The sequence below is a fragment of the Mobula birostris genome, chromosome 2 (assembly GCF_030028105.1).
Source record: "Mobula birostris isolate sMobBir1 chromosome 2, sMobBir1.hap1, whole genome shotgun sequence".
Lineage (NCBI taxonomy): Eukaryota > Metazoa > Chordata > Chondrichthyes > Myliobatiformes > Myliobatidae > Mobula > Mobula birostris.
In genome coordinates, this window is record NC_092371.1 from 9,866,486 (window position 1) to 9,891,223 (window position 24,738).

At 48.4% G+C, this 24,738-nt stretch overlaps 1 protein-coding gene across 2 annotated transcripts in view; it reads left to right on the forward strand.

The window, feature by feature from the left end:
* Positions 1-464: 464 nt before the first annotated feature.
* The window catches only part of khdc4 (KH domain containing 4, pre-mRNA splicing factor), a 30,005-nt gene continuing 5,731 nt past the window's right edge, over positions 465-24,738 (forward strand). The window contains exons 1-12 of one of the 2 annotated variants that reach the window (XM_072282508.1): positions 465-559; positions 2,127-2,376; positions 3,792-3,920; positions 6,918-6,997; positions 9,088-9,140; positions 12,778-12,932; positions 14,788-14,999; positions 15,578-15,638; positions 18,421-18,481; positions 19,559-19,746; positions 20,067-20,231; positions 21,603-21,712. In XM_072282508.1, the coding sequence (XP_072138609.1) occupies positions 543-559; positions 2,127-2,376; positions 3,792-3,920; positions 6,918-6,997; positions 9,088-9,140; positions 12,778-12,932; positions 14,788-14,999; positions 15,578-15,638; positions 18,421-18,481; positions 19,559-19,746; positions 20,067-20,231; positions 21,603-21,712 (1,481 nt within the window). In that variant the 5' untranslated portion in view covers positions 465-542. The remainder of the gene's footprint in view (positions 560-2,126; positions 2,377-3,791; positions 3,921-6,917; positions 6,998-9,087; positions 9,141-12,777; positions 12,933-14,787; positions 15,000-15,577; positions 15,639-18,420; positions 18,482-19,558; positions 19,747-20,066; positions 20,232-21,602; positions 21,713-24,738) is intronic. The other variant, XM_072282517.1, reaches the window with a different exon arrangement.

Here is a 24,738-nt window from a genome sequence, read left to right on the forward strand (position 1 = left end):
TTCTATTAAGGTTTTATTGAGAATGCCCGCAAGAAATTTGTGAACTTGAAACGCTGAGTATGCGTTTGCAGGCTCCGGTACCTCTTCCTTCGTGGTAGTTTCGAGAAGAGGGCGTGTCCTGGGAACTGGACACATTCCTCGACCCTGTTACCGGGAATGGGACATATTCCTGCCTTCCACCACTGACCCCGGCGTCCTCCTCCATTCACTGAACCCAGAGTGACCTCCCGAGGACATGTGCGCAGGAAGCCAGGGCCCACTTGCTGGGCGGTATCCAGCAATAAGGCCACCCGGCCCGGACTCCGCTGCTGCGCTCCCCTCCTGCCACACCGACCAGACTTAGCAGATGTCTGTGAATTGCCCGAGGATGGGGTAATGCCCCTCTTCCGTTCCGCGTCGCTGCAGGGCGGAAGCACCGTTGTGACGTTAACCTTATCCTGCATTGGCACGGGACCGGACGCATCGTCACCTCGACACGGAAGTGACGTGGCGGAGGGAGCCGCCGCAGCAACTGTCGGATTGTTCTCGAAGACGGAGGGAAAATGGCGGAGGGTGGAGGGTGAGGAACGGAATTGCGGGGGGATGGAGGGAGTCAGAATTCGTGGAAGTAGGGAAGGAAAGGGAGTAGAGGGCGATGGGGAGGGAGTAGAGGTGGAGGGGATGGGGAGGGAGTAGAGGGGGAGGGGATGGGGAGGGAGTAGAGGGGGAGGGGAGGGGGAGGGGAGGGGGAGGGAGTAGAGGGCGATGGGGAGGGAGTAGAGGGGGAGGGGAGGGGGAGGGAGTAGAGGGGGAGGGGATGGGGAGGGAGTAGAGGGGGAGGGGAGGGGGAGGGAGTAGAGGGGGAGGGGAGGGGGAGGGAGTAGAGGGGGAGGGGAGGGGGAGGGAGTAGAGGGGGAGGGGAGGGGGAGGGAGTAGAGGGGGAGGGGGAGGGAGTAGAGGGGGAGGGGAGGGGGAGGGAGTAGAGGGGGAGGGGAGGGGGAGGGAGTAGAGGTGGAGGGGATGGGGAGGGAGTAGAGGGGGAGGGGAGGGGGAGGGAGTAGAGGGGGAGGGGATGGGGAGGGAGTAGAGGGGGAGGGGATGGGGAGGGAGTAGAGGTGGAGGGGATGGGGAGGGAGTAGAGGTGGAGGGGATGGGGAGGGAGTAGAGGGGGAGGGGATGGGGAGGGAGTAGAGGGGGAGGGAGTAGAGGGGGAGGGAGTAGAGGGGGAGGGGATGGGGAGGGAGTAGAGGGGGAGGGGATGGGGAGGGAGTAGAGGGGGAGGGAGTAGAGGGGGAGGGGAGGGGGAGGGAGTAGAGGGGGAGGGGAGGGGGAGGGAGTAGAGGGGGAGGGGAGGGGGAGGGAGTAGAGGGGGAGGGGGAGGGAGTAGAGGGGGAGGGGGAGGGAGTAGAGGGGGAGGGGATGGGGAGGGAGTAGAGGGGGAGGGGATGGGGAGGGAGTAGAGGGGGAGGGGATGGGGAGGGAGTAGAGGGGGAGGGGATGCGGATGGAGTAGAGGGGGAGGGGATGCGGATGGAGTAGAGAGGGATGGGGAGAGAGTAGAGATGGAGGGGGTTGTGGAGGAGGAGGAGGAGAAGGAGTGGAGATGGATGGGGGAGGGAGTGGAGGGGGACGAGGGAGAGGAAGTGGAGGGGGATTGGGCGGGGGTAGCCGGGGAGAGGGATGGGGAGGGAGCAGAGGGGAAGGGGGATGGGGAGGGAGAAGAGGAGGAGTGGGGAAGGGGGCGGAGGTAGAGGGAAGGGGATAGTGGAAGAGGGGAGGGAGGGGGATGGAGAGGGGAAGAAGGGGAGATGAGGAAGGGAGGGGGTAGGGGAGAAGGGTGGAGGAGGTGGGAAGGGAGGGGAGATGGCGTGGGGCTAGGGGGACTGGGTAAGGAGTAAGGGACAGGGATTAGGGTGGGGGAGGAGAGTGAATGAGGAGGGGGGTGCCTGGGGATTTGTTTGAGGGTTTCTGGGTAGGTAGTTTACAATGAGGGGCGGGAGACTTGCCTGAAATAGAGCAGGGCTCTGGTGTTCATGCTGGTATGGGTGAGGAGTTGCAAGTGCAATAATGGAGAATTTGTTGGGGAGGAGGTGCAGCTCTGGTGCCTATTCCTCAGGACCAGGTGAATATAGGACTTTTCCTTTGCAGACGCCGCAGCAAGTGGGACCAGCCTGGGCCTGGCATCAATGGCCTCCTGCCAGGAGTGATGTCTACCCCGGTTTCTATGCCAACTGTGCCCATTGTCCCTGGGGCAGGAGGTCCGAGCGCTGGGGTGGGGTCAGGGTCCGTGGCCCCTGCTTCTGGAGCACTGGACGCAGCAGCAGCAGTTGCAGCCAAGATCAATGCCATGCTGATGGCGAAGGGCAAGCTGAAGCCCAGTCCCAGCGTTCCTGAGCAGGTACCAGTCAGCGGGGCACAGGCCTCATCCAAACACAACCTCCCAATCAGGCAATACATCCAGGGCTTGCCACTGAAGTTTTGTTGGTAATCTAGAAGACAAATGCACTGTTGGCATTTATCTTTTAATGTCAGGACCACTGCTTTTCACTTTATACACATTAGAACCTGGTTTATCATCACTAAGATATGTTGTGAAATTTGTTTTGCGGCAGCAGTACGTAATAAAAAACTAGCTTACAGTAAGAAATGTATATGAATTAAATAAGTAATGCACAAATAATAAAAAAAGAGTGAGGTAGTGTTCATGTGGTCATTGTTTAGAAACCTGATGGTGGAGGGAAAGAAACTGTTACTGATACATTGAGTGTGTGTCTTCAACAATGCATTTACCTTGTGTTGGGACTACTGCTTTTCACCTTGCATGAATCAGAATCAGGTTTATTATCACTGAGATGCGTGGTTAAATTTGTAATTTTGTGGCAGCTGTACATTGCTATAATTTACAATAATAAGTATATTAAAAAAGTGGGGTAGTGTTCATGGAGTGGGGAAAAGGTCAGACATGATCAGGTGGAGCATACTTGATGGCTGAATGGCATAATTCTGCTCCTGTATCTGATGGTCCCATCTCTCCCTCGAAACAAGCAATAGAAACAATTGGGGTTCCAGGTGTTTCATGTGGAAATGAAACGTAAACAGGCTCAGTCCTTCACCTCTGGCTCCAGGTGACTATTCCGCCCCTCCTGGGCTGTGCTATGCCAACCAGCAGTCTGTGAGAGGGAGGGGTCAGACTCCACCCTTCCCAGCAGGACGCAGGGTACAGACCAGAGAAGCCTCTGTACTAAACACGATGCCAAATTAAACTGAACCTGCTGAACCTGTAACGTTGATCTGCTACTCCCGCACCTCCCATCGATCGGATGCTAGGATTTCCAAGGGCCCTGGGACGGCGTGTGTGCTTAATGGTGGGTCTAGGGCAGCTTGAGCTCCGCTTCGAGGCAGCAGTGGAAGTGCGGTCCCTCGCTGACATCTGTTCTAAATGCATGGAGTCCTGTTGATGTGTTGGAGTGCGGGCTGGGACTTGGGGTCCTCAACCAGGATAATATACTAATTCAGCAAGTGTAGGAAAGCAGTCCTAGCCTGTAGCCATTCAGCAGTCAAACGAGGCGAGTTGGTCCGTCTTATACATGTTGACCAACGTGTCTCAACTAAGTTAGTTTTACTTGCCTGTGTTTGGCCCGTATCCCTCATGTACCCATCTAAATGGTATTGAATAGCACAGTGGGCTGGGGGGAGGGGGGGGGGAAGGTTTGAGAGGGGGAAGATATGTCGAAAGACCCCCCCCCTGACCTTTCTCCTGTGTGTCTCCTACTCACTGCCCCATGTTGCTGACATTCTGTTCCCTCCACGCAGGTCTCGCTTCCTGGCAAAATGGGGGCCGGCACCAAGAACAAGGACGACCTGGTTGTGGCAGAGGTGGAGATTAACGATGTCCCCATCAGCTGCCGGAACCTACTGACCCGTGGACAGACCCAGGATGAGGTGCGAATGGGAGAGGTTGGGGGGCGGGGGTAATGTCTGTTTGACCCTCTCTCTTCCTGTTACCCCGGTCCCAGACTGACAAGTTGGGAGGGTGATGTACTCTCCTTGCTATCATCCTGTTCCCATCCTTCACTGGGTGTAGGGGAGGGAGAGTCTCAATTATAGAGTCACAGCAACAAGTCCCCCTGGCCCAACACATCTGTGCTAACGTCAGTTGCTACAACTGCTAACCATTGACGTTTCAAGACCCTGGATAGGTAGTTAAGAGTTTAGAACAGTTTAAGAGTCTGTGCCGATCATTATACCAATTTAAACTAAACATAAACACAAGATGCTGGAGATCCAGAGAAACACACACAAAATGCTGGAGAAACTCAGTAGGTCAGACAGCATCTTGGACCTTCTGAGTTCCTCCAGTATTTAGTGTGTGTTGTTCTTAAACTAAACTTATCTGCCTGCATATAATGCATGCCCTTCCATTCCTTGCCTATTCACTTACCTGTCACAATTACCTTTAAATACTGTGTGTGTATTGTCTCTGCTGCCACAGCCAACCCATTCCAGCTGCCTGACAATCTTAAAAAAAATCATGCGGTTTGTGAATTTCCTTTAAACTCTTGCCCCCCACCCCACCCCACCCCACCCCACCCCACCCCACCTTTATTTGACAGCTATCCTTGGGAGCAGGGGGGTTGGTGGGAAAAAACTGCCCTATTTATAATGTTATAACTTATAATGCGTTTTGTAATGTTATGAGCTATCATGTCTCCCCTCAGCCTGTGACTTACATTTGTCCAACCTCTCTCCTGTTTGCTCATACCCTCAAATCCAGGCAGCCTCCTGGTGAACTTGTTCTGCATCCATTCCAAAGCCCGCACATTTTTCCTGTGACGGGGCGACCAGAACGATAAAGATTAGCTTTATTTTTCACGTGTACATCAAACCTCGGAGGCAAACAGTGAATTGTGTTGTTAGTATTCCAAGTGCATCCAGTCCAAAGTTCTTTACAGCTGCAACATGACTTCCTGACCGATACTCAGCCAATGACAGCAAGCATTCCTGACGCCACCTTTACTACCCTTCCTACTTGTGTTGCCACTTTTCAGAGAGCGATGGACTGGCATGCTATAATTCCTCTGTACATCTGGCTAAGGGGGCCTGTCACTTACTCAGTTCATTCTCCTTCCACAGTGCCGCACCTCACACTTGCCCAGATTAAACTCCCGACTGCCATTCCTCTGACTATATCTGCAAATGTTTTATATCCTACTATATCCATCAACAACCACCTTTACTGTCCACGACTCCACCAGTGTTTGTGTCGTCTGTACTTTTAGCAGCTGATCTCTATCCTTAGAGTGTAGGAGATGGGCAAAACATTACAGCTCAGTACAGGACCCTTGGCCCACGATGTTGTGCTGACCTTTTAATCAACTCAAGATCAATCTAACTCTTCCCTCCAACATAACCCTCCATTTTCCATCATCCATGTGTCTAATGTCTCTTAAAATGCCCTAATGTATCGGCCTCTACCTCCACTGCCAGCAGAGCACTTATGACTCTGTAAAAAGATCTATCTCTGATAACGTCCCTATACTTTCCTCTAATCACCTTAACATTATGCTCCTTTGTATTAGCCATTTCTACCCTTGGATAAAGTCCCTGGCTGTCATTTTAGTCACCTTTATCAAGTCACCTTCCATTCTCCTTCATTGCAAAGAGAAAAGCCTTAGCTCACTCAACCTTTCCTTATAACAGTAATGATTTGGCGATATGAAACGATATGAGTCAGCTGCACTTTTCCTCATTTCCTGTCATGCACTGTTGAACTTGAACCCCTCCCCCCCCCCCCCCATTGGCTGGTCCGCAAGATTATTGTCAATATTAAACTGATCTGTGGTGCAAAAAAGGTTGGGGACCCTGCTTATATGACATACACTCTAATGTAGACAACATTCTGGTAAATCTACCCTGTGTCCACTGTAACTGTTGCACAGCCTTCCTATAATGAGGCGAGCAGACCGGAACACAGTATTCCAAATGTAGTTTAACCAGGGCTTTTTGAGCTGCAATATTAAACTCACAGCTCTTAAACTCAGTCCTCCAACCAATGAAGGTCAACACACCATTCATCTCCTTATCCAAGACATTTATATAAATCACTAACAACAGAAGTCCTGGCAATGTTCACAGACCTCCGGTCATGCTAACTCCCTCCTCCGCTGCCAATTTGGAAATCATAGCTACTAGTTGGATCCCATGCACCTTAACTTTCTGGATTAAGCACTGTCAAATGCCTTACCAAAGTCCATGCAAAAAGTGCATTTACTGCCCTATACCTCATCAGTCATCTTGACAAATTTTGTGAAGGTCTCTAGCTCTACAGATGGACCATTTTGTCACAGAGCACTGAAGCAAGTCCTTCAGCCCAAATTATCCATGCCTACCAAGTCTTGTTAACCTGTGTTTGTCCTATATCCTTTGAAACCTTTCCTGTCTAGCTGCCTGTAAGCAGTAAGTTCTGTTACAAGAGCTGTCTGCTCCCACATGCCTCACAGACCACTTGATTTCATTAGCCAGGTCACCGTTTGTTCCAGAAACCTGCTTTATTTGTTTATTACTTGTGTACCTAGTGTAGAATAGACCCTTCTTGCCCAATGAGCTGCGCCAGCTACCAACGCGCCTATTCAACCCGAGCCTAATCACCAGGCAATTGACAAGTGTCCTATTATCCTACTAAGCGGTAGGAAGAAACCAGATCCCCAGGAGGAAACCCATGAGCACGTGGGAAGAACATTCAAATGCCTAACAAGAGTTGGAATTGAATTGTGAACTCTGATGCCCCAAGCTGTAGCAGTGTCGAGCTAACAGTTATGTTACTGTGGCACGTGCACGCGAGCTGATTTTATTCTCTTATGGGTTTTGAAGGGTGGGGGGGGGGGGTGTTTACACAGTGAAGTGAAAGTTCTTACCTTTCCTCTGTCTCTCGTTGTGCAGGTGAGTCGGTTGTCTGGAGCCGCTGTGTCCACACGTGGGAGGTTTATGTCTCCAGAGGAGAAAGCACAAGCCACCCCTGGGTATGTACTGACTTAGCAATTGTCCCCACCTCCCCCAGAACCCCAGAAGGAGATTGGGGTTTTTCCCCCATCACTTCAGGCCACACAGCCCTCTGTTTACGGATCCAAATCTGCCTCCTGAATCACCGGATAGATCTTAAGGCCCAGACACTAGACATAATCTCCAGAATGTGTGTTGGAGGGGCAGTGGTGCTGAGGGATCACCCCACCAAAGGAGGGGTGGAATTGATGGTGGGGGAGGAGAGTTCCACACCATCAGAATGGCTGGTGCCTGGCAAAAACTGATCTGTTGAGGAGGGAAGTGCTCTGGGTGTGGCTCGTCTTTGGAGGGCTTTAAGGTATACTTGGTCATTCAAATCTGTGAATAGAATGTAGAATAACTTATTTATTGAGATGTAGAGCCAGTGATACAACACAATGCACACTGCTAATCTTCCTCTGCTCTTCACCACCTGTGAGACTGGTTCAGCCTGCTTATTTTCGCCCTTTTCTCCTGTAGGAGTTCCCAGACTGACCTGGTGGGAACAGCCTTCTGTCCTGCATTCACAATGTCTACATCCTTTTATCCACGTTCTCACTCTTTAACCACACCCGTTCACTCTGTGACCAGACCAGAATAGGTTTACTATCATTGTCTTGATGTGAAAATTGTTGCTTTGCAGCAGCAGTTCAATACAAAAACATAAAATTTACAAAATATTTAAATAGTGTAGAGGCAAAAGGAATAATGTGGTTCATGGACCGTTCAGAAATATGGTGCAGGGGAAGAATTAGTAATTCGTACATGGGCACCCTTGTTTTACTGCATCAGACCTGCTCTACCTCCCTTTAGCTTAACAATCTCTGTCCTTACCAGTTCTAACAAAGGGCCTCCGACCCAAAGCATCAGCTCTCTGTAAGTCTCTGCAGACGCTGCTCAACCTGCTGAGCGTTTTCAAAGTTCAAAATCTTCAAAGTACATATCTGTCAACATAGACTACGGGCATTTCCCTGTGGGCATTCATAGTAAATACAAAGAAGCATAGTTGAATAAATGAAAAACTGCATACAAAGACAAACAACCAATGTGCAAAAGGCAGCAATTTCTCAGCATCTGCAGTGTTTTGATTTTGCAGGTTTGTTTTGTAGGTGCACCGTGGTCTGGAGGAATGTAATTTTGTTTGGTTCTTTCTGTGTACAGTCAGATGACAGTGAATTTGAACTCAATGTAGGTTTTCAACTCAGACGTATTAGTGCTCTACTTGCTGAGTAGTTGTTCCGGATTCCTGTGTCTGTGGTCTCTTGTGTCTTGTTTTTGATTTTTTTCTGTTCTCTCACTTTGCTGTTGAATTGACTTTATTTCTTACATCCTTTACATACATGAGGAATAAAAATCTTTATGTTACGACTCCATCTAAATGTGCAATCATAGTAAATTATAATAAATAGAGCAGTCAATGTAATATAGAAATACGGTCAAATCAGCGTGTGTTAATCACTCTGATGGTCTGGTGGAAGAAGCTGTCCAGGAGCCTGTTGATCCTGGCTTTTATGCTGTGGTACTGTTTCCCAGATGGTAGCAGCTGGAATAGATTGTGGTTGGAGTGACTCGGGTCCCCAATGATCCTTTGGGCCCTTTTTCACACGTCTTTGTAAATGTCCTGGATCATGAGAAGTTCACAACTACAGATGCACTGGGCTGTCCGTACCACTCTCTGCAGAATCCTGCGATCAAGGGAAGTACAGTTCCCATACCAGGCAGTGATGCAGCCAGTCAGGATGCTCTCAATTGTGCCCCTGCAGAAAATTCTTAGGATTTGGGAGCCCATACCAAACTTACTCAACCGCCTGAGGCAAAACCGTCTGCCTTTTTCACCACACAGCTGGTGTGTGCAAATCACGTGAGGTCCTCAGACGTGGATATCGAGGAGCTTAAAACTGTCCACCCTCTGAACTCCAGATCCACTGATGTCAATTCAGGGTTAGCCTGTTTCCCTTCCTCCTGTAATCCACAACCAGCTCCTTTTTGCAGGATTAGTGGGAGTGGGGTGCATGTGGTGTGGCGACTACCTGGTAACTTTCTGAATTTTCTTCCTCCTCTCTCTCTGCAGGGACCGTGCCCTCTGCCTCCACATTCAAGGCCAGACACGTGAGGTTGTTGACAGTGAGTATATGCCCATGACATCCTGGTGTTTGTAGTCCAGACCTTTGAGCTCATTCGACAGAGAGCATCCGCTTCCCCAACCTGGGTTCAGACTCGATGCCCTAGTAGGGCTTCTGGAGGTCCCTCAGGCCCCTGCTCACTAACAGTGCCCACCCCACTCTTCTTTGGTTGGCAACTAATGTCTCAGGCCACATCCACCAGTCACCGTGCAGAACCAGCATTCGGTATGGCCATAAAATTTCCATCATCTCACATTCAGGATTCTGATCGTACTGGACCTGCAAATTTCCCAGACTGTTGGATGTTATTCCCATTACTATTCTGACACTTCAATTCAACTGTTTTTATGTTATACAGCATTGGTAATTGTTCTATTTTCCATACGATACAGGAGCAGACTAGCCATTTGGCCCATCAAGCCTGCTGTACTATCCAATCATTGCTGATTTTTCTTCACAACCACCCCCCCCACCCCCCGTACCCTTTATAACCCTTAACCCACCTCACTCCCTTACCAATCACAAACCTTTCAATCTCTGTACTCAGTGACTTGGCCTTTACCACTGTCTGCAATTAATTCCAAAGATTCACCATTCTCTGTCAAGAAATTCCTCCTCATCTCTGTTCCACTTCCCATTATTCTGAAGCTATGTCCTCTGATCCTAGACTTTCCACGTCCTCTATGTCCAAGCCTTTTAGTATCTCCTACATTACTGTATTGGCTCTGGTATTGTCATATGTACTGAGATACAATGAAAAACTTTTGTTTGCATTTTATCCATAAATGAGTACACTGAGGTAGTAAAAAGAAAACAATGCAGAATACAGTGTTACATTTACAGAGAAAGGGCGGTGCAGGCAGGCAAAGTGCAAGGGCACTTCAGTAGGTTAGGAGATTAAGTTCATCTTTAGCTTATAAGAAGTCTGATGGCAGTGGATAGACACTGTTCTTGAGCCTGGTGGATCTGGTATATTAGTCTCCAGTGAACACAAGCTTTAAAGGGACCATGAAAACTTGGGCTGGGTTTCAGGGGAGTGTGGAAACTGGGATCCTGGTGTGTGGGAAGGGATTGTGTGGTGACCAAATGTCAATCCATCAGGATTTTGTGGAGAGTAAATTTTTGAATCTTTACTATACTGTGGATGGCCAGGCTGCTGCAAGTCCAACTGTGTGAGATGCTGGCGAACCTGCCACTTTCAGAGTCTGTACCTTGAGGGGAGAGTGGGAACACTTGCTGGGCTGAGGCGATTGGTTAGGGTCTGGAGGATGAAGAAAGTGGAGTGCGTGAAGCGTTGTAGCTCTGCTGATACTGTCCTCCTATAGAAACCAGGCTGAGAGAACAAACCTCGCTTTGAGGCATAGCCAGGTGTTCACTGCGCAGCCTGACAGCTGTAAAGGTCGGCATTGTCACTGGGAGTTCACGGCTTCCTGAGACCGTGTATTACTGTGGTCAGTTGTAAAGGGACGGTTATGGGGTGGGGGCCAGGGTAGAGGGAGGGGCAGTACTGAAGGAGCATCGCACTTTGGAAGGGGTGAAACTGAGGGAGCTCCACACTGTGGGAGGGTCGGTACAGAGAGCATCACACCATGGGGGCGCTGTATTGAGGGAGCATCGCACTCCGGGAGGGGTGATACTAAGGGAGCTTCACACTGTGGGAGAGATGGTACTGAGGCAATGTAATGCTGGGCATGCAGTACTGATGGAGCATCGAACTGCGGGAGGGGCAGTACTGTAGGAGTGTCGCTCTGTTCAAACTTTGGATATTTTTGACAGTATTTATTCCTTGACTAAAAAAAATAAGAACAGCTGGTCAGGCAGCATCTGCACTGGAGAATGGACAGTTGACATTAAAATGGTCTCAACCATCCATTCCCCTCCACAAATATTGTCTGACCAGCTGAGTTCCTCTACCCCTCTCTTTATGCTTCAGATTTCGGCATCTACCGTCCTGTCTCTGTTTTTTTCTGTTCTTCATTATAACAGGTATGAAAGGCAAACTCAGGTGCTGGAAATTGCAATTAAATACAAAATCCATTGAGCTGGCCAGTAGGTTGGGTAGTAGCTGGAGAGGTCACTGTGTTGGGTCAATTACTCTTCAGTTAGAGCAATTCTGATTAAATGTGACCAATCTGATACATTAACTCTGTGCCTACACCTGACCTGCTGAGAGTTCCCATCTCACTACCTGCTGGTAATCACATTATAATTCTTCAGGGTATTTCCTACATTACTGGTGTGGTAATATTCCAGGGTTCCAGGGTTGGGAGAGGTGGTGGAGAAGGTGGCCTCTGTCTGTCCGCTCTTGGACTGTATTCCTTGGAGTTTAGAAGAATGAGGGGAGACATCATAGAAACATTTCGAATGTTAAAAGGCATAGACAGAGCGGATGTGGCAAAGTTGTTTCCCATGATGGGGGAGTCTAGTACGAGAGGGCATGACTTCAGGATTGAAGGGCGCCCTTTCAGAACAGAAATGCGAAGAAATTTTTTTAGTCAGAGGGTGGTGAATCTATGGAATTTGTTGCCACGGGCAGCAGTGGAGGCCAAGTCATTGGGTGTATTTAAGGCAGAGATTGATAGGTATCTGAGTAGCCAGGGCATCAAAGGTTATGGTGAGAAGGCGGGGGAGTGGAACTAAATGGGAGAATGGATCAGCTCATAATAAAATGGCGGAGCAGACTCGATGGGCCGAATGGCCGACTTCTGCTCCTTTGTCTTATGGTCTTCTTTATGTTGATATTTCAGCTTCATAAAACTCTGCTTAAGCCACGTCTGGAGTATTGCGTTCGACTCTGGTTGCCTCTTTATAGGGAGGATGTAGAGAGGGTATAGAAGAGGTTTACCAGGATGTTGCCTGAATTAAAGGGCATATGCTTTTAATAAAGGTTGGATAAACTAGGATAGATGTCTTAGGACTGGTGGTGGCTAAGACATTTATAAAATTATGAGAGGCGTGGACAGGGTAGAATCATTCACCTAGGGTAGAACTGTCAAATACTAGAGAATGTGTGTTTAAGGTGATGTGGGGGGAATATTCAAAGATGATGTGCTGGGCAAGTTTCTTAACACAGAGTGGTGGTTGGCAGGAATGCATTGTCAGGTGGTGGTGGAGGCAGATACAACAGAGACATTTAAGGGACCTCAAATGAATATAGAGGGATGTGGTCCACATGCAGGCAGAGGAATTAGGTTAGTTTGTTAGTTTGGTACAGCCTGATAGGATAAAGGGCTTGTTCCTGTTCTGTGTTCTATAGGCTGGAGTGAGCATCAGAGCCTTGAAGCCAGTACTTTTGGAAAGCCTCAGCAGATCAGGTAGCGCCTGGAATGAGAGAAACAGGATTAACGTTTTGAGTTGGGGAACTGTACTTGGAAGATGGCACATGGAGCCAAGCAGTGCTTACCTCTGCACAGGTGCTGCCTCGCCTGTAACTGTCAGATTTCTAGCAAGCTCTGTATGGCATCCTGTTAAAGGGTGCTGGACAGAATCAGCTGTCCCAAGTGTCTGTGTCAATGAGGGAGAGAAAGGGGGATCTGTTGGAGGATTAGGGTGCTCATGGACTCTTGCACTTTATACTAAAGCAAACACGAGGCAGATTTGTCACTTGTATTCTTGGTTCTCCCAATTCCTTTTCGCAGAGGCTGTTAACCGAATTAAAGAGATAATTGCAAATGGAGTGGTGAAGGCCCAGATCTCTTCCGCCTCCACATTCAATGATGCCATGGTTACGGTGTACCATCAACCAGCCCCAGCTGTCCACCCTTCGTCCGCCACACCAAAGTCGCAGGCCGGGGTAAGTCTGGCGCAGTGTCACTATCACCCCGTCCGTAGATCCTCACTTTGCCCTGGGACTGTGATGATACATTCCACATTCTGTTTTGAACCTGTATTGTACTTTGTACTAAGCAACTTGTGTTGTTCCTGCTCTGGGAATGTTTGATGGAATAGTGCAACTCTATTCTGTGTTAGCGTACCCAACCTGTGTCTTACTCTGGGATAGATGTTTGATGAGATAGTATAGGCGGAGTAAGGCCCAATCTGCCTTACTTTTCTGGCAGTGTTTGATAGGACCTTTGTTCTCTGTCCAACCTGTTTCCTATTCTGGGTGCAGTATTTTCCACTCAACATGCCTGAGAGATCTGGATTAAGAATTGGAGTGTGTACAATGTATGTGGCTCTGCTGAGACTGTTCTGCACAAACTGGGCCAATGGTGAAAGCTGGTAATATTCATCCTTTGGATTGAAGACTTTAATGCGGGCTGGCTGTTTGCTTCTTCACCAACTGTGTTAAACCACTGGTACTGCAATGCTGTGCACACTAATTCTGGGTCATGATACTGATTGGGTAGGGATATGCCTGTCCACTGGATCCTTATCCTATCGCCTCCTACAGCTTACTCCTTTCTGTACAGAGACTCCCTCAAGTGCTACCTCCCTGTAGCTGGTCACCAACATCCTCCTGTCCGAAATCTCATCCATGATCTCACAAGTTTGCAAGTGATTGCGGCATAAGATGAAACCTGGAAGTGTACAGGGATTGTTGAGGTGGCAGGAGTCAAATTGCAGAGATGGCTGAAGTCAGGACCTTCTCTCAAAAGTTGGTCAATATAAACAAATAAGGCAGAAGTTGCGGTGGAGATGTGGAGAGTTGAGAAACTCTCTTATACTTTTCTTTCCTTGGCTGTCTGTGCATAATATTCTTGGTGCATCCATCACAAAGGCTGTGGAAGGAAGGTTCACCATTCTATCAGTATTAATCACAAACTCCAAAATCTGGGTCTCTATAGCACCCACTGCAATTGGATCTTTGACCACCTTACTGGGAGACCACAGTGTGGCTTGGTAACAACATCTCCTTGACAGTCAACAGACAGATATCAAGGATGCATGCTTAGCCCACTGTTCTACTCTGCCTATACCCACGACTGTGTGGATAAGTACAGGTCAAGTGCCATCTATAAATTCACCAATGATACCATTGTAAGTACAATCTCAGATGGTGGAGAGGAAGTGTACAGGAATGAGATGGATTGGGTGATTGAGTGGTGTCTACCACCTTCTCACACAACCTCAGCAAGACCAAAGAAGTGATTGTGGATTTCGGGAAGGGGAGGTCAGGAGAACACAGACCAATCCTCATTGAGAGATCAATGGTGGAAGGGGTGAGCAGCTTCAAGTTCCCACGCATCAGTATAGGCCAACACATTGATTCACTCATGGGCACACCAGCAGCTCTATTTCATTAGGAGTTTGACGAGATCTGTTATGTCACCAAAGATTCCTACAAATTTCTACCGACGTACAGTGGGCTGGTTACATCACTGTTTGCTATGAGGCTGTAGTGCACAGGATTGCAAGAACCTGCAGAGGGTTGTAAAGTCGGCAACTCCCTCATAGACACCACCCTCCCCACCATGGAAGTGCCCCAAGAAGCCGGCATCCATCATTAAGGACCCCTGGGATATGATGGAGGAGCCATACACCTCACGTTGAACGATTCAGTAGCAGCTTCTTCCCCAATTTACTAGTCTTTGGTGACATACCAAATCTCATCAAATTCCAAATGCAGTATAGCCTTCTTGTGAAAGTTAATTTTTGACATGTACTTTAAAAAGTCTGTATAATGAGCCTCTTCTGTCACTCTGCAGATGCATTACGTCCAAGATAAAGTGTTTGTGGGTCTTGAGCAAACCACGCCGGCCTTCAACATCAAGGAGAAAGTGGAGGGTCCGGGGGGCTCCTACCTGCAGCACATACAAGCCGAGACGGGTGCCAAGGTCTTCCTACGTGGCAAGGGTTCGGGCTGCCTGGAGCCTGCCTCTGGGAGGGAGGCCTTTGAGCCAATGTATATTTATATCAGGTATCCAATGTGTTTTCAGCTTTTCTTATAGGGTCATGGTGAGATTCAGGAAGGAGAAAGGCCTTTTCAGCCCACTCAGTCCTACATAGTAACATTGGGCAATTAACCCACCAACTTGCCCACTCTGGGGCAAGGAACTGAGGGAAATCCAATGAGACAGACACACACAGCTGGAGGTTGAGATTGAACCTGACTTGGGCTGTGAAGCAGCTGGTCTTCAGGCTACACCATTGTTGCTTGGTTTTTGTATTCTCAGTTCTATCTGTCAGACCGTTAGTTGTAGGTGAACTTGCTCTGTTTAAAGTCAATCATAGAACCGTCACACAATGATTGGTGCAGGATCTGAAATTGCAGCATTGGTATATCTGAAGTTAGGACTGAACGTCGAGGATGTAGAGGAAGATTGACTCTCTGTTTAACCTTTGCTGTCCCTCTACCATGCGAGCGTGTCACTGGATCAGAGGAGTTTGTGGGACTGTGAAACTGGGGCTTTACTTATCTTGTTTGAGTATCACAGGCAGCGACTGATGGCATGGTTAATTCTGGACCCTGCACTGACCTGTCTCTCTTTCTCTCAGCCATCCCAAGCCAGAGGGTCTGTCAGCTGCCAGGAAGCTGTGTGAAAGCCTACTGCAGACTGTGAGTAATGGGTGGGTTGTTGGCGTGTGTCTCGAACCCTGACATCCTGCACTTTAGCTTGCTTCATGGTGAATATGCAGGCAACACAAATCTATACGATACATGGGTGGGTGGAGAGGTGAACTCGTAACCAAATTCACCTGTCCACTCATAAACTGTGGTTGTTCCTGGCACTGTCTGTACATTCTCCCTGTGACCACGTGGCTTCCTTTGGGTGCTCTGGTTTACTCCCACATTTCAAAGACGTACAGGTTAGGGTTCGTAAGTTGTAGAAGTGCTATGTTGGCACCAGAAACGTGGTGACACTTGTGAGTTGCACAATCCTTGGAGTGTGTTTATCGTTGACCAAACGATGCATTTCACTCTATGCTTCTATGTACTTGTGACAAATAATCATGATCTTAATCTTAACCTTGCTACCACCCCTGGGTTTAATCTGACCCTCTGATCTGTGTCCATGCGGCGTGAAGTTTGTGAATTTGGGCCTTCTGGAGTCACTTGTGTGTTGGTGAACTCAGCAGGCCAGGCAGCATCTCTAGGAAGCGGTACAGTGGACATTTTGGGCCGAGACCCTTACTAACTGAAGGAAGAGTTAGTAAGAGATTTGAAAGTGGGAGGGGGAGGGGGAGATCCAAAATGATAGGAGAAGACAGGAGGGGGAGGGATGGAGCCAAGAGCTGGACAGGTGATTGGCAAGAGGGATATGAGAGGATCATGGGACAGGAGGCCCGGGGAGAAAGACAAGGGGGGGGGACCCAGAGGATGGGCAAGGGGTATAGTCAGAGGGACAGAGGAAGAAAAAGTAGAGTGAGAGAATGGCTCCATCCCTCCCCCTCCTGTCTTCTATCATTTTGGATCTCCCCTCCCCCTCCCATTTTCAAATCTCTTACTAACTCTTCCTTCAATTAGTCCTGACGAAGGGTCTCTGCCTGAAACGTCGACTGAACCTCTTCCAATAGATGCTGCCTGGCCTGCTGCGTTCACCAGCAACTTTGATGTGTGTTGCTTGAATTTCCAGCATCTGCAGAATTCCTGTTGTTTGTGTCAATTGTGTGTTTTACATAGACAGAGGCCGTTTGGCTCTGTGGGTCAAGTTTCCCTACTTATCTCCCTGTAACTTATTGTCCTTCAGAGTGACGGTGAGTAGTGGTGTTCCGCAGGGGTTGGTGTTCGGACTGCTTTTTATGTTAGATACGGGATTTTATGTGGCCAAGCTTGTGGACGATATGAATTTAGGTGGAGGGGCAGGTAGTGTTAAGGAAGTAATGAGGCTGAAGAAGGACTGGGACAGATTGGGAGATTGGACAAAGAAGTGGCAGATGGAATACAGTGTCAGGAAGTGTATGGTCGCGCACTCTGGTAGAAGGAACAAAGGCGTAGACTACTGCGAGAAAGTCTTGGGTGAGAAGGAAGAAAAGTGTAGACTACAGTACCGTGAAAAAGTCTTGGGCACAATATACAGCTAGGATGCCCAAGACTTGCGCAATACACTAGTAATTTTATATATTACACTGCACTCCAGCCGCGAAAAAAAAAGACACGTCATGACATGTGAGTGATAAACCTGATTCGGACATGGGTCTCTTGTGGACTGAGAGTGGAAACGGGGGCAGGGAGAGGGTAATTATAGGTGGGAAAAGGGGAAGAGAAAGGGGAGGGAACGGGAAGTAGCAGAGAGACATTCTTTGTAATCAAATGACCTTACCTGGTGTCTCAGGGCTGGGTGTGTCTGCTTCTGTGCCACTTCCCCCTGACCCCTGGCACTCCTCCGTCACCTGTCCCACATCCCTCCCGTAGCTCTCCACCCAACATCCTTTGCTCCCGCCAGATTTACAAGCTCGGGTGGTGAGGAGGGCAAATGCAATGTTAGCATTCATTTCAAGGGACAAGAATATAAAAGTAAGAACGTAATCCTGAGGCTGAGCAGTTTTGGGCCCTTGATCCAAGAAAGAATGTGCTAACATTGGAGAGCATTCAGAGGAAATTCATGAGAATGATTTGGGGAATAAAAGGGTTGTTGTATGAGGAGAGTTTGGCTATGGATCTGTACTGACTGGAATTTAGAAGAATGAGGGGAGAATCTCATCAAAACCTATTGCATGTTGAAAGGTTTTGATATAGACTGATGTGGGGAGGATGTTTCTGATAGTGGGAGAGTCTAGGACTAGAGGGCACAACCTCAGAATAGGGGGATGTCCATTCAGAATCAAGATAAGAGGGAATTTCTTTAGCTGGGGAGGGAGGCATGTGAATCTGGAATTCATTGCTACAGATGGCTGTGGAGGCGAAGTCATTGGTGTATTTAAAGTGGAGGTGGATGAGTTCTTGATTAGTCAGGGTGGGTAAGGTTACAGGGAGAAGGCAGAAGAATGGGGTTGAGAAAGAAGTGGATCAGGCTTGATGAAATGGCAGAGCTGGCTCAGTGGGATAAATGGTCTCATTCTGCTCTTATCTCTTATGCTCAGTAACTGCCCCAGATTCCACCCCTCACCACACACGGGGGCTGTTTATATCAGCAAATTAACCCCACAAACCCATACGTCATTGGATGTGCAAGGGAACCAGAGCATTTGGGGGGGGGAACCATGCAATCACAGATATTACCATAGAGGAATATGGACACACAAGGCACACGCAGACATGCAGAGACAGATTGGGATTGAACCCTCTTCTCTGAGCTATGAGGCAACAGCACTACCCACTGCACCATAGCACTGCAATAATGAGTGGAGAGTGCTGTGTGCATTCTAACTGATCGAATTTCCTTTCTGTTTCCATTCAGGTTCACAGTGAGCATGCCAGATTCCTCAGTCAAATGAACTCTGCAGCCATTCCACCTCAAGGTAACTTTCGAGATAAAAGTGGACTAAGGCTTTCCTGTCACAGATCCTCCATTAGCAGATCCTTGTCACTCTGAAACAATTGCCCTGGCCCATCCATCTCCTTTACAGTATCCTTCTGCACAGATAGACAGACCATAAAACATAGGAGCTGAATTAGGCCTTTTGGGACATTGAGCCTGCTCCATCGTCCCATCCTGGCTGATTTACTCAACTCCTTTGATGCCCTGACTAATCAAAAGCCTATCAATCTCCAATTCAGATATATCCAATGACTTAGGCTTCACATCCGCATGTCACAATGAACTCCACAAATTCACCACTGTCAGGCTAAGGAAATTCCTCCTCATCTGTTCTAAAGGCACATTTGATAGCTTTTAATGAGATTCTCACCTCTTTCTGCTAAACTCCAGCAAGTACAGGCCCAGAGCCATTAATAGCTCCTCATATTAACCCTTTCATTCTCAGGATCATTCTCGTGAACGTTTTCTGGACCCTCTCCAATGCAAGTACATCTTAGATGAAGGGCCCAGAACTGCTCACAATACTCTGTGCAGTCTGATGAATCCCTCATAAAGCTTCGGTGTTACATTCTTGCTTTTGTATTCTAGTTCCCTCAAAGTGAATGCTAACTTTGTATTTGCCTTTCTTACCACTGACTCAACCTGCAAGTTAACCTTTGGGGAATCCTGCACAAGGATTCACCTTTATTCCTTCTGCTAAAGTGCATGATCATTCACTTCCATCTGTCCATTCTCATAATCTGTCTGAAACCTTCTGCAGACTCCCTAACTGACTCGTCTAATCCAGGTAACATCCTGGTGAACTATTTCTGCATCCTGTCCAAAGCCACCACATCCTGTAATAGGGTGACCAGAACTGCAGACAGTGCTCCAGGTGCAGTCTAACCAAAGTTTTATACAGCTGCAGCAGCACTTCCTGACCTTTATCCAACTGATGAAAGCAGGCCTTCTTTGCATCCCTTGTGTTTCCACTATCAGGGAGCTCTGGACTTGGATCCCTCTGTACCAAGGCTCCCACCATTGACTGTGTGTTCTCCTCTTTTGTCTTCCGCTACAGGTTACCAGCAAGTGCCAGGAGGGGTTCCTCAGCAGCCCTATTACCCAGGCCAGGGGTACCAGCCTGGCTACCCGATGAACCCTGTTCCTATCCAGCCCTCTCCGAGTTCGTACCCGAGGCAGTGTGGCCCCAATACCGCCCCCTTCCCTGTGTCAGGGGCTGCACAGCCAATGGGAGTCCCTACACAGGTGGGTTCAGGCGGTGGGGGTGATGGCAGGTGGGGCAGAAGCCGAATGTGGTGTGCTCGTGGTGGGGTTAATTGCAAGTGCAGGCCTGAAGTAGGCTACATCCATGTTCGTAATGTCTGTATTGGCATCCATGTGCTCGTGGCCCAGAGTGGATCCGTGTTTAGCTCATGTTTATTGGTGCGATAGCAGAGGTCAGGTGGGCCTTTGCCTCGAGGCCTGCCCTGGAGGAGTACCTTACGTGGATGCTTGGTGGAGGAGGGGGGTTGGACGCTGGGAGGTTCAGGCTGCACACAGTAATTCCCACCCGTGTCTGCCGGCAGACTGCCCCCGGTGTTGGATACGCACCATCTTTACCCGCCAGTACAGCCAATTACAGCGGAATGCCAGCCACAGGGAGACCCGGACCCCCACTACCCCCACCTCAGGGACAGAAGAGGCGTTTCACGGAGGAGAGCGAGGAGGAGCCACCACTACTGGGTTACCAGGTGGGAGACATGCCCCTTCCTGTGGCGGGGAAACGGAGACCAGGCCAACGTGTGCAATGGGTGGGAGGGGCCACCGGCCAATGCTCTCTGCTGAAGACCTCCAACTCCCTTGACCCCTCGTGTACTCCCAAACTCCCATTTCCTTCACAGAAAGGGACATGCTCACGTAGTCCCATCTCGAGCTGGTGCCCTCCCCAACAACGAGACCATTGGAAGCGTGTCCCTCCCTGTACACAGAACATCTCCACCCTGCAAGTGCGAAGGCCACCTGCATGTAACCCTCCACAGGTGCTCTCTACTAGGGCTGTAAGTGTGGTAAACAAGGGATGTTCAACCCCGGAGAGTGGAGGGGCAGTGGTCAGGCATCGTGAAGTCTGTTGGCAGCACACATGCACACTTACAGACACACACTATGATCCAATCGAGCTGTTGTTAAGAGGGCCTGTGTTGGGAGCATCAGCCAGCATACAGTGTATTCATAAGGTTTCGTTTGTGGCTGGACAACAGACAATTCTGCCTAGTTAATGCTATAGAGAGAGGAGAGTGCTGAGAGTTCTGGGGCAGCAAAAGTCACACTCAGAGTGAAGCTCCCTCTACACCATCCCATCACACACTCCTGTGGTCAGACACAGAGTGAAGCTCCCTCTACACCATCCCATCACACACTCCTGTGGTCAGACACAGAGTGAAACTCCCTCTACACTGTCCCATCACACACTCCCGGGGTCAGACACAGAGTGAAACTCCCTCTACACTGTCCCATCACACACTCCCGGGGTCAGACACAGAGTGAAGCTCCCTCCACACTGTTCCATCACACTTTTGGAGTGTGGTCAGCAGTAAAAGTTAAATTGGAAGCTTTAATCTGACGTGGGTGTCCATGGAGAAATTTCAAACCTTAACTTCAAGCCTTGCATTAAAAACAGCCAGTGGACCTGTAACCAGTTACTGCTGCATTGTCTTTAGCATAGACGTGCTCAGCTCAGCTGGGTAGCGGGTGCATGTGGTAAGCTGCTATTCTTCGGGAATTCTCTGGTGAGGAGTAGGTGATGGTTTAGCTGAGGCACTGAGCAGCATTGGCCACATGGTATCTCCTCAGTATCTCTTCGTTCCACCCTCAACACCCCCCCGCCCCTCCTCCAAGGATACAGTGCAGGGCTCACCATCCTGAGATCCACACACACTGTCCAAAGGCACTTAACATGAGGCTTTCCTTTGCCCCAAGAAAGGGGGCTCAGCAGATTTGAGGGCATCCCCTTTTTGTAGACTTGCGTTAGTGAGGGTGTGTTCACGTCTGCAGCCTAGCAACAGGATGTTGCGGTAGGGAGCGTTGTTACTGCTGCTAATCCTGCTGCTTTTTTCTGCTCATAGCATGGACCCATTCATATGACTAATTTAGGTACAGGGTCCCCTCAGACTGGGAGAAGTGGAGCTGGTGTGATCTTCGCCGACTCCTGCGGCAGGGAGAAGGAGACGGACAGGTAATTCTGCTGAAATTGTTTCACACGGCCGTGTTTCAGAACCTAGTGCAAAATGAAATTGTTGGAAGGACCCTGTGTTGAGCAGTGTCTGTGGGAAGGAATGTCTCAACAACATTATTTCAGGCTGTGGTGCAGATCAGCCGAATTTTTCTTCTCTATATAGCACAGTACTGGTAATTTGGTGCACAATATATGTCAACCTTTAAGCTTGCTCCAAGATCAATCTAACCCTTCCCTCCTACGTAGCCCTCCATCTTTCTATCACCTACATGCCTATCTAAGAGTCTTTTAAATGTCCCTAATCTGCCTCTACCATCTGGATAGTTCCACACACCCATCACACTGTATAAAATGCCTACTTCTGACATCCCCCCTATACTTCCTAATAATCAAAGATTCATTTATTATTATTTATATACAACTCTGAAATTCTTCTTCCCTGGATAACCAAGAAACCAAGAAAGGTAGCACGGTCATTAGTGTTAAAAAATCACCTTAAAAATTATGACCCTTTGTATTAGCCATTGAATATCCTGGGAAAAAGCCTCTGGTTGTCCAATCTAGCTATGCCTCTTATCATCTTAGACACCTCTGTCAAATCACCTCTCATCTGATGCAAAAGAAAAAGCTCACTCAATGTCCTGTAAGATATGCTCTGTACACGGTGTAGTCCAGGCCTGGTAAATCTCCTTTACAACCTCTCTGAACATTTGCATCCTTCCTACAATGAAATGACCTGAACTAAACACATCTATAAAAGTTTGTATCTTGAGACTTTTAAGGTAAAGTAAAAAAACAAAAGTTGTAGCCACTGGAAGTCTGAAATAAAATCAAGGTTCTGGAAATCTACGCAGCATCTATGGAGCAAGAAACAGTTAGTGTTCCAGGTGGAATTCCATCATTACATCTGAGAGTGGAATGTGTTGGGCTGTAGCAGCAGAGGTGGGGGAGGACAGAGGGTCTTTTTTCTGGGTAAAGTGTCGGTAATAGAAACATAGAAAACCTACAGCACAATACAGGCCCTTCGGCCCACAAAGCTGTGCTAAACATGTCCTTACTTGAGAAATTACCTAGGGTTACTCATAGCCCTCTATTTTTCTGAGTTCCATATACCTGTCCAGGAGTCTCTTAAAAGACCATATCGTATCTGCCTCCACCACTGTTGCCAGCAGCCCATTCCACACACTCACAACTTTCCACGTTTTTAAAAAAAAACTTATCCCTGGTATCTCCTCTGTACCTACTTCCAAGCACCTTAAAACTGTGCCCTCTCATGCTAGCCATTTCAGACCTGGGAACCTCTGACTATCCACACAGTCAATTCCCTTTAATCATCTTATACACTTCTATCAGGTCACATTCTCATAAGGCATGCTCCCCAATCCAGGCAACATCCTTGTAAATCTCCTCTGCACCCTTTCTATGGTTTCTGCATCCTTCCTATAGTGAGGCAACTAGAACTGAGCACAGTACTCCAAGTGGGATCTGACCAGGGTCCTATATAGCTGTAACATTACCTCCCGGCTCCTAAACTCAATCCCACGATTGATGATGGCTAATGCACTGTATGCTTTCTTAGCCACAGAGTCAACCTGCACAGCAGCCTTGAGTGTCCTATGGGCTCTGACCCCAAGATCTCTCTGATCCTCCACACTGCCAAGAGTCTTATCATTAATACTACATTCTGTCATCATATTTGACCTACCAAAATGAACCACCTCACACTTATCTGGGTTGAACTCCATCTGCCACTTCTCAGCCCAGTTTTGCATCTTATCAATGTCCCGCTGTAACATCTGACAGCCCTCCACACTATCCACAACACCTCCAACCTTTGTGTCATCAGCAAATTTACTAACCCATCCCTCCACTTCCTCATGTAGGTCATTTATAAAAATTACAAAGAGTATGAGTCCCAGAACAGATCCCTGAGGCACTCCACTGGTGACCGACCTCCATACAGAATATGAACTGTCTACAATCACTCTTTGCCTTCTGTGGGCAAGCCAGTTCTGGATCCACAAAGCAATGTCCCCTTGGATCCCATGCCTCCTTACTTTCTCAATAAGCCTGGCATGGGGTACCTTATCAAATGCCTTGCTGAAATCCATATACACTACATCTAATGCTTCACCATCATCAAAAAATTCAATCAGGCTCGTAAGGCATGACCTGCCTTTCACAAAGCCATGCTGACTATTCCTAATCATATTATGGCTCTCCAAATGTTCATAAATCCTGCCTCTCAGGATCTTCTCCGTCAACTTACCAACCACTGAGGTTAGACTCGCTGGTCTATAATTTCCTGAGCTATCTCTACTCCCCTTCTTGAATAATGGAACAACATACGCAACCCTCCAATCCTCTGGAACCTCTCCCATCCCCATTGATGGTGCAAAGATCATTGCCAGAGGCTCAGCAATCTCCTCCCTCACCTCCCACAGTAGCCTGGGGTACATCTCATCCGGTCCCAGTGACTTATCCAACTTGATGCTGTCCAAAAGCTCCTGCACATTCTCTTTCTTAATATCTACATGCTCAAGCTTTTCAGTCCACTGTAAATCATCCCTACAATTGCCAAGATCCTTTTCCGTAGTGAATACTGAAGCAAAGTACTCATGAAGTACCTCTCCTATCTCCTCCGGTTCCATACACACTTTTCCATTGTCACACTTGATTGGTCCTATTCTCTCACGTCTTATCCTCTTCCTCTCCACATACTTGTAAAATGGCTTGGGGTTTTTCTTAATCCTGTCCGCCAAGGCTGCCTCATGGCCCCTTCTGGCTCTCCTAATTTCTTTCTTGAGCTCCTTCCTGCTAGCCTATAATCTTCTAGCTCTCTATCGTTACCTAGCTTTTTGAACCTTTCGTAAGCTCTTTTCTTCTTGACTAGGTTTACAACAGCCTTTTGTACACCATGGTTCCTGCACCCTACCATCCTTCCCCTGTCTCATTGGAATGTACTTAGAACTCCAGAACCCCACGCAAATATCCCCTGAACATTTGCCACATTTCTTCTGTACATT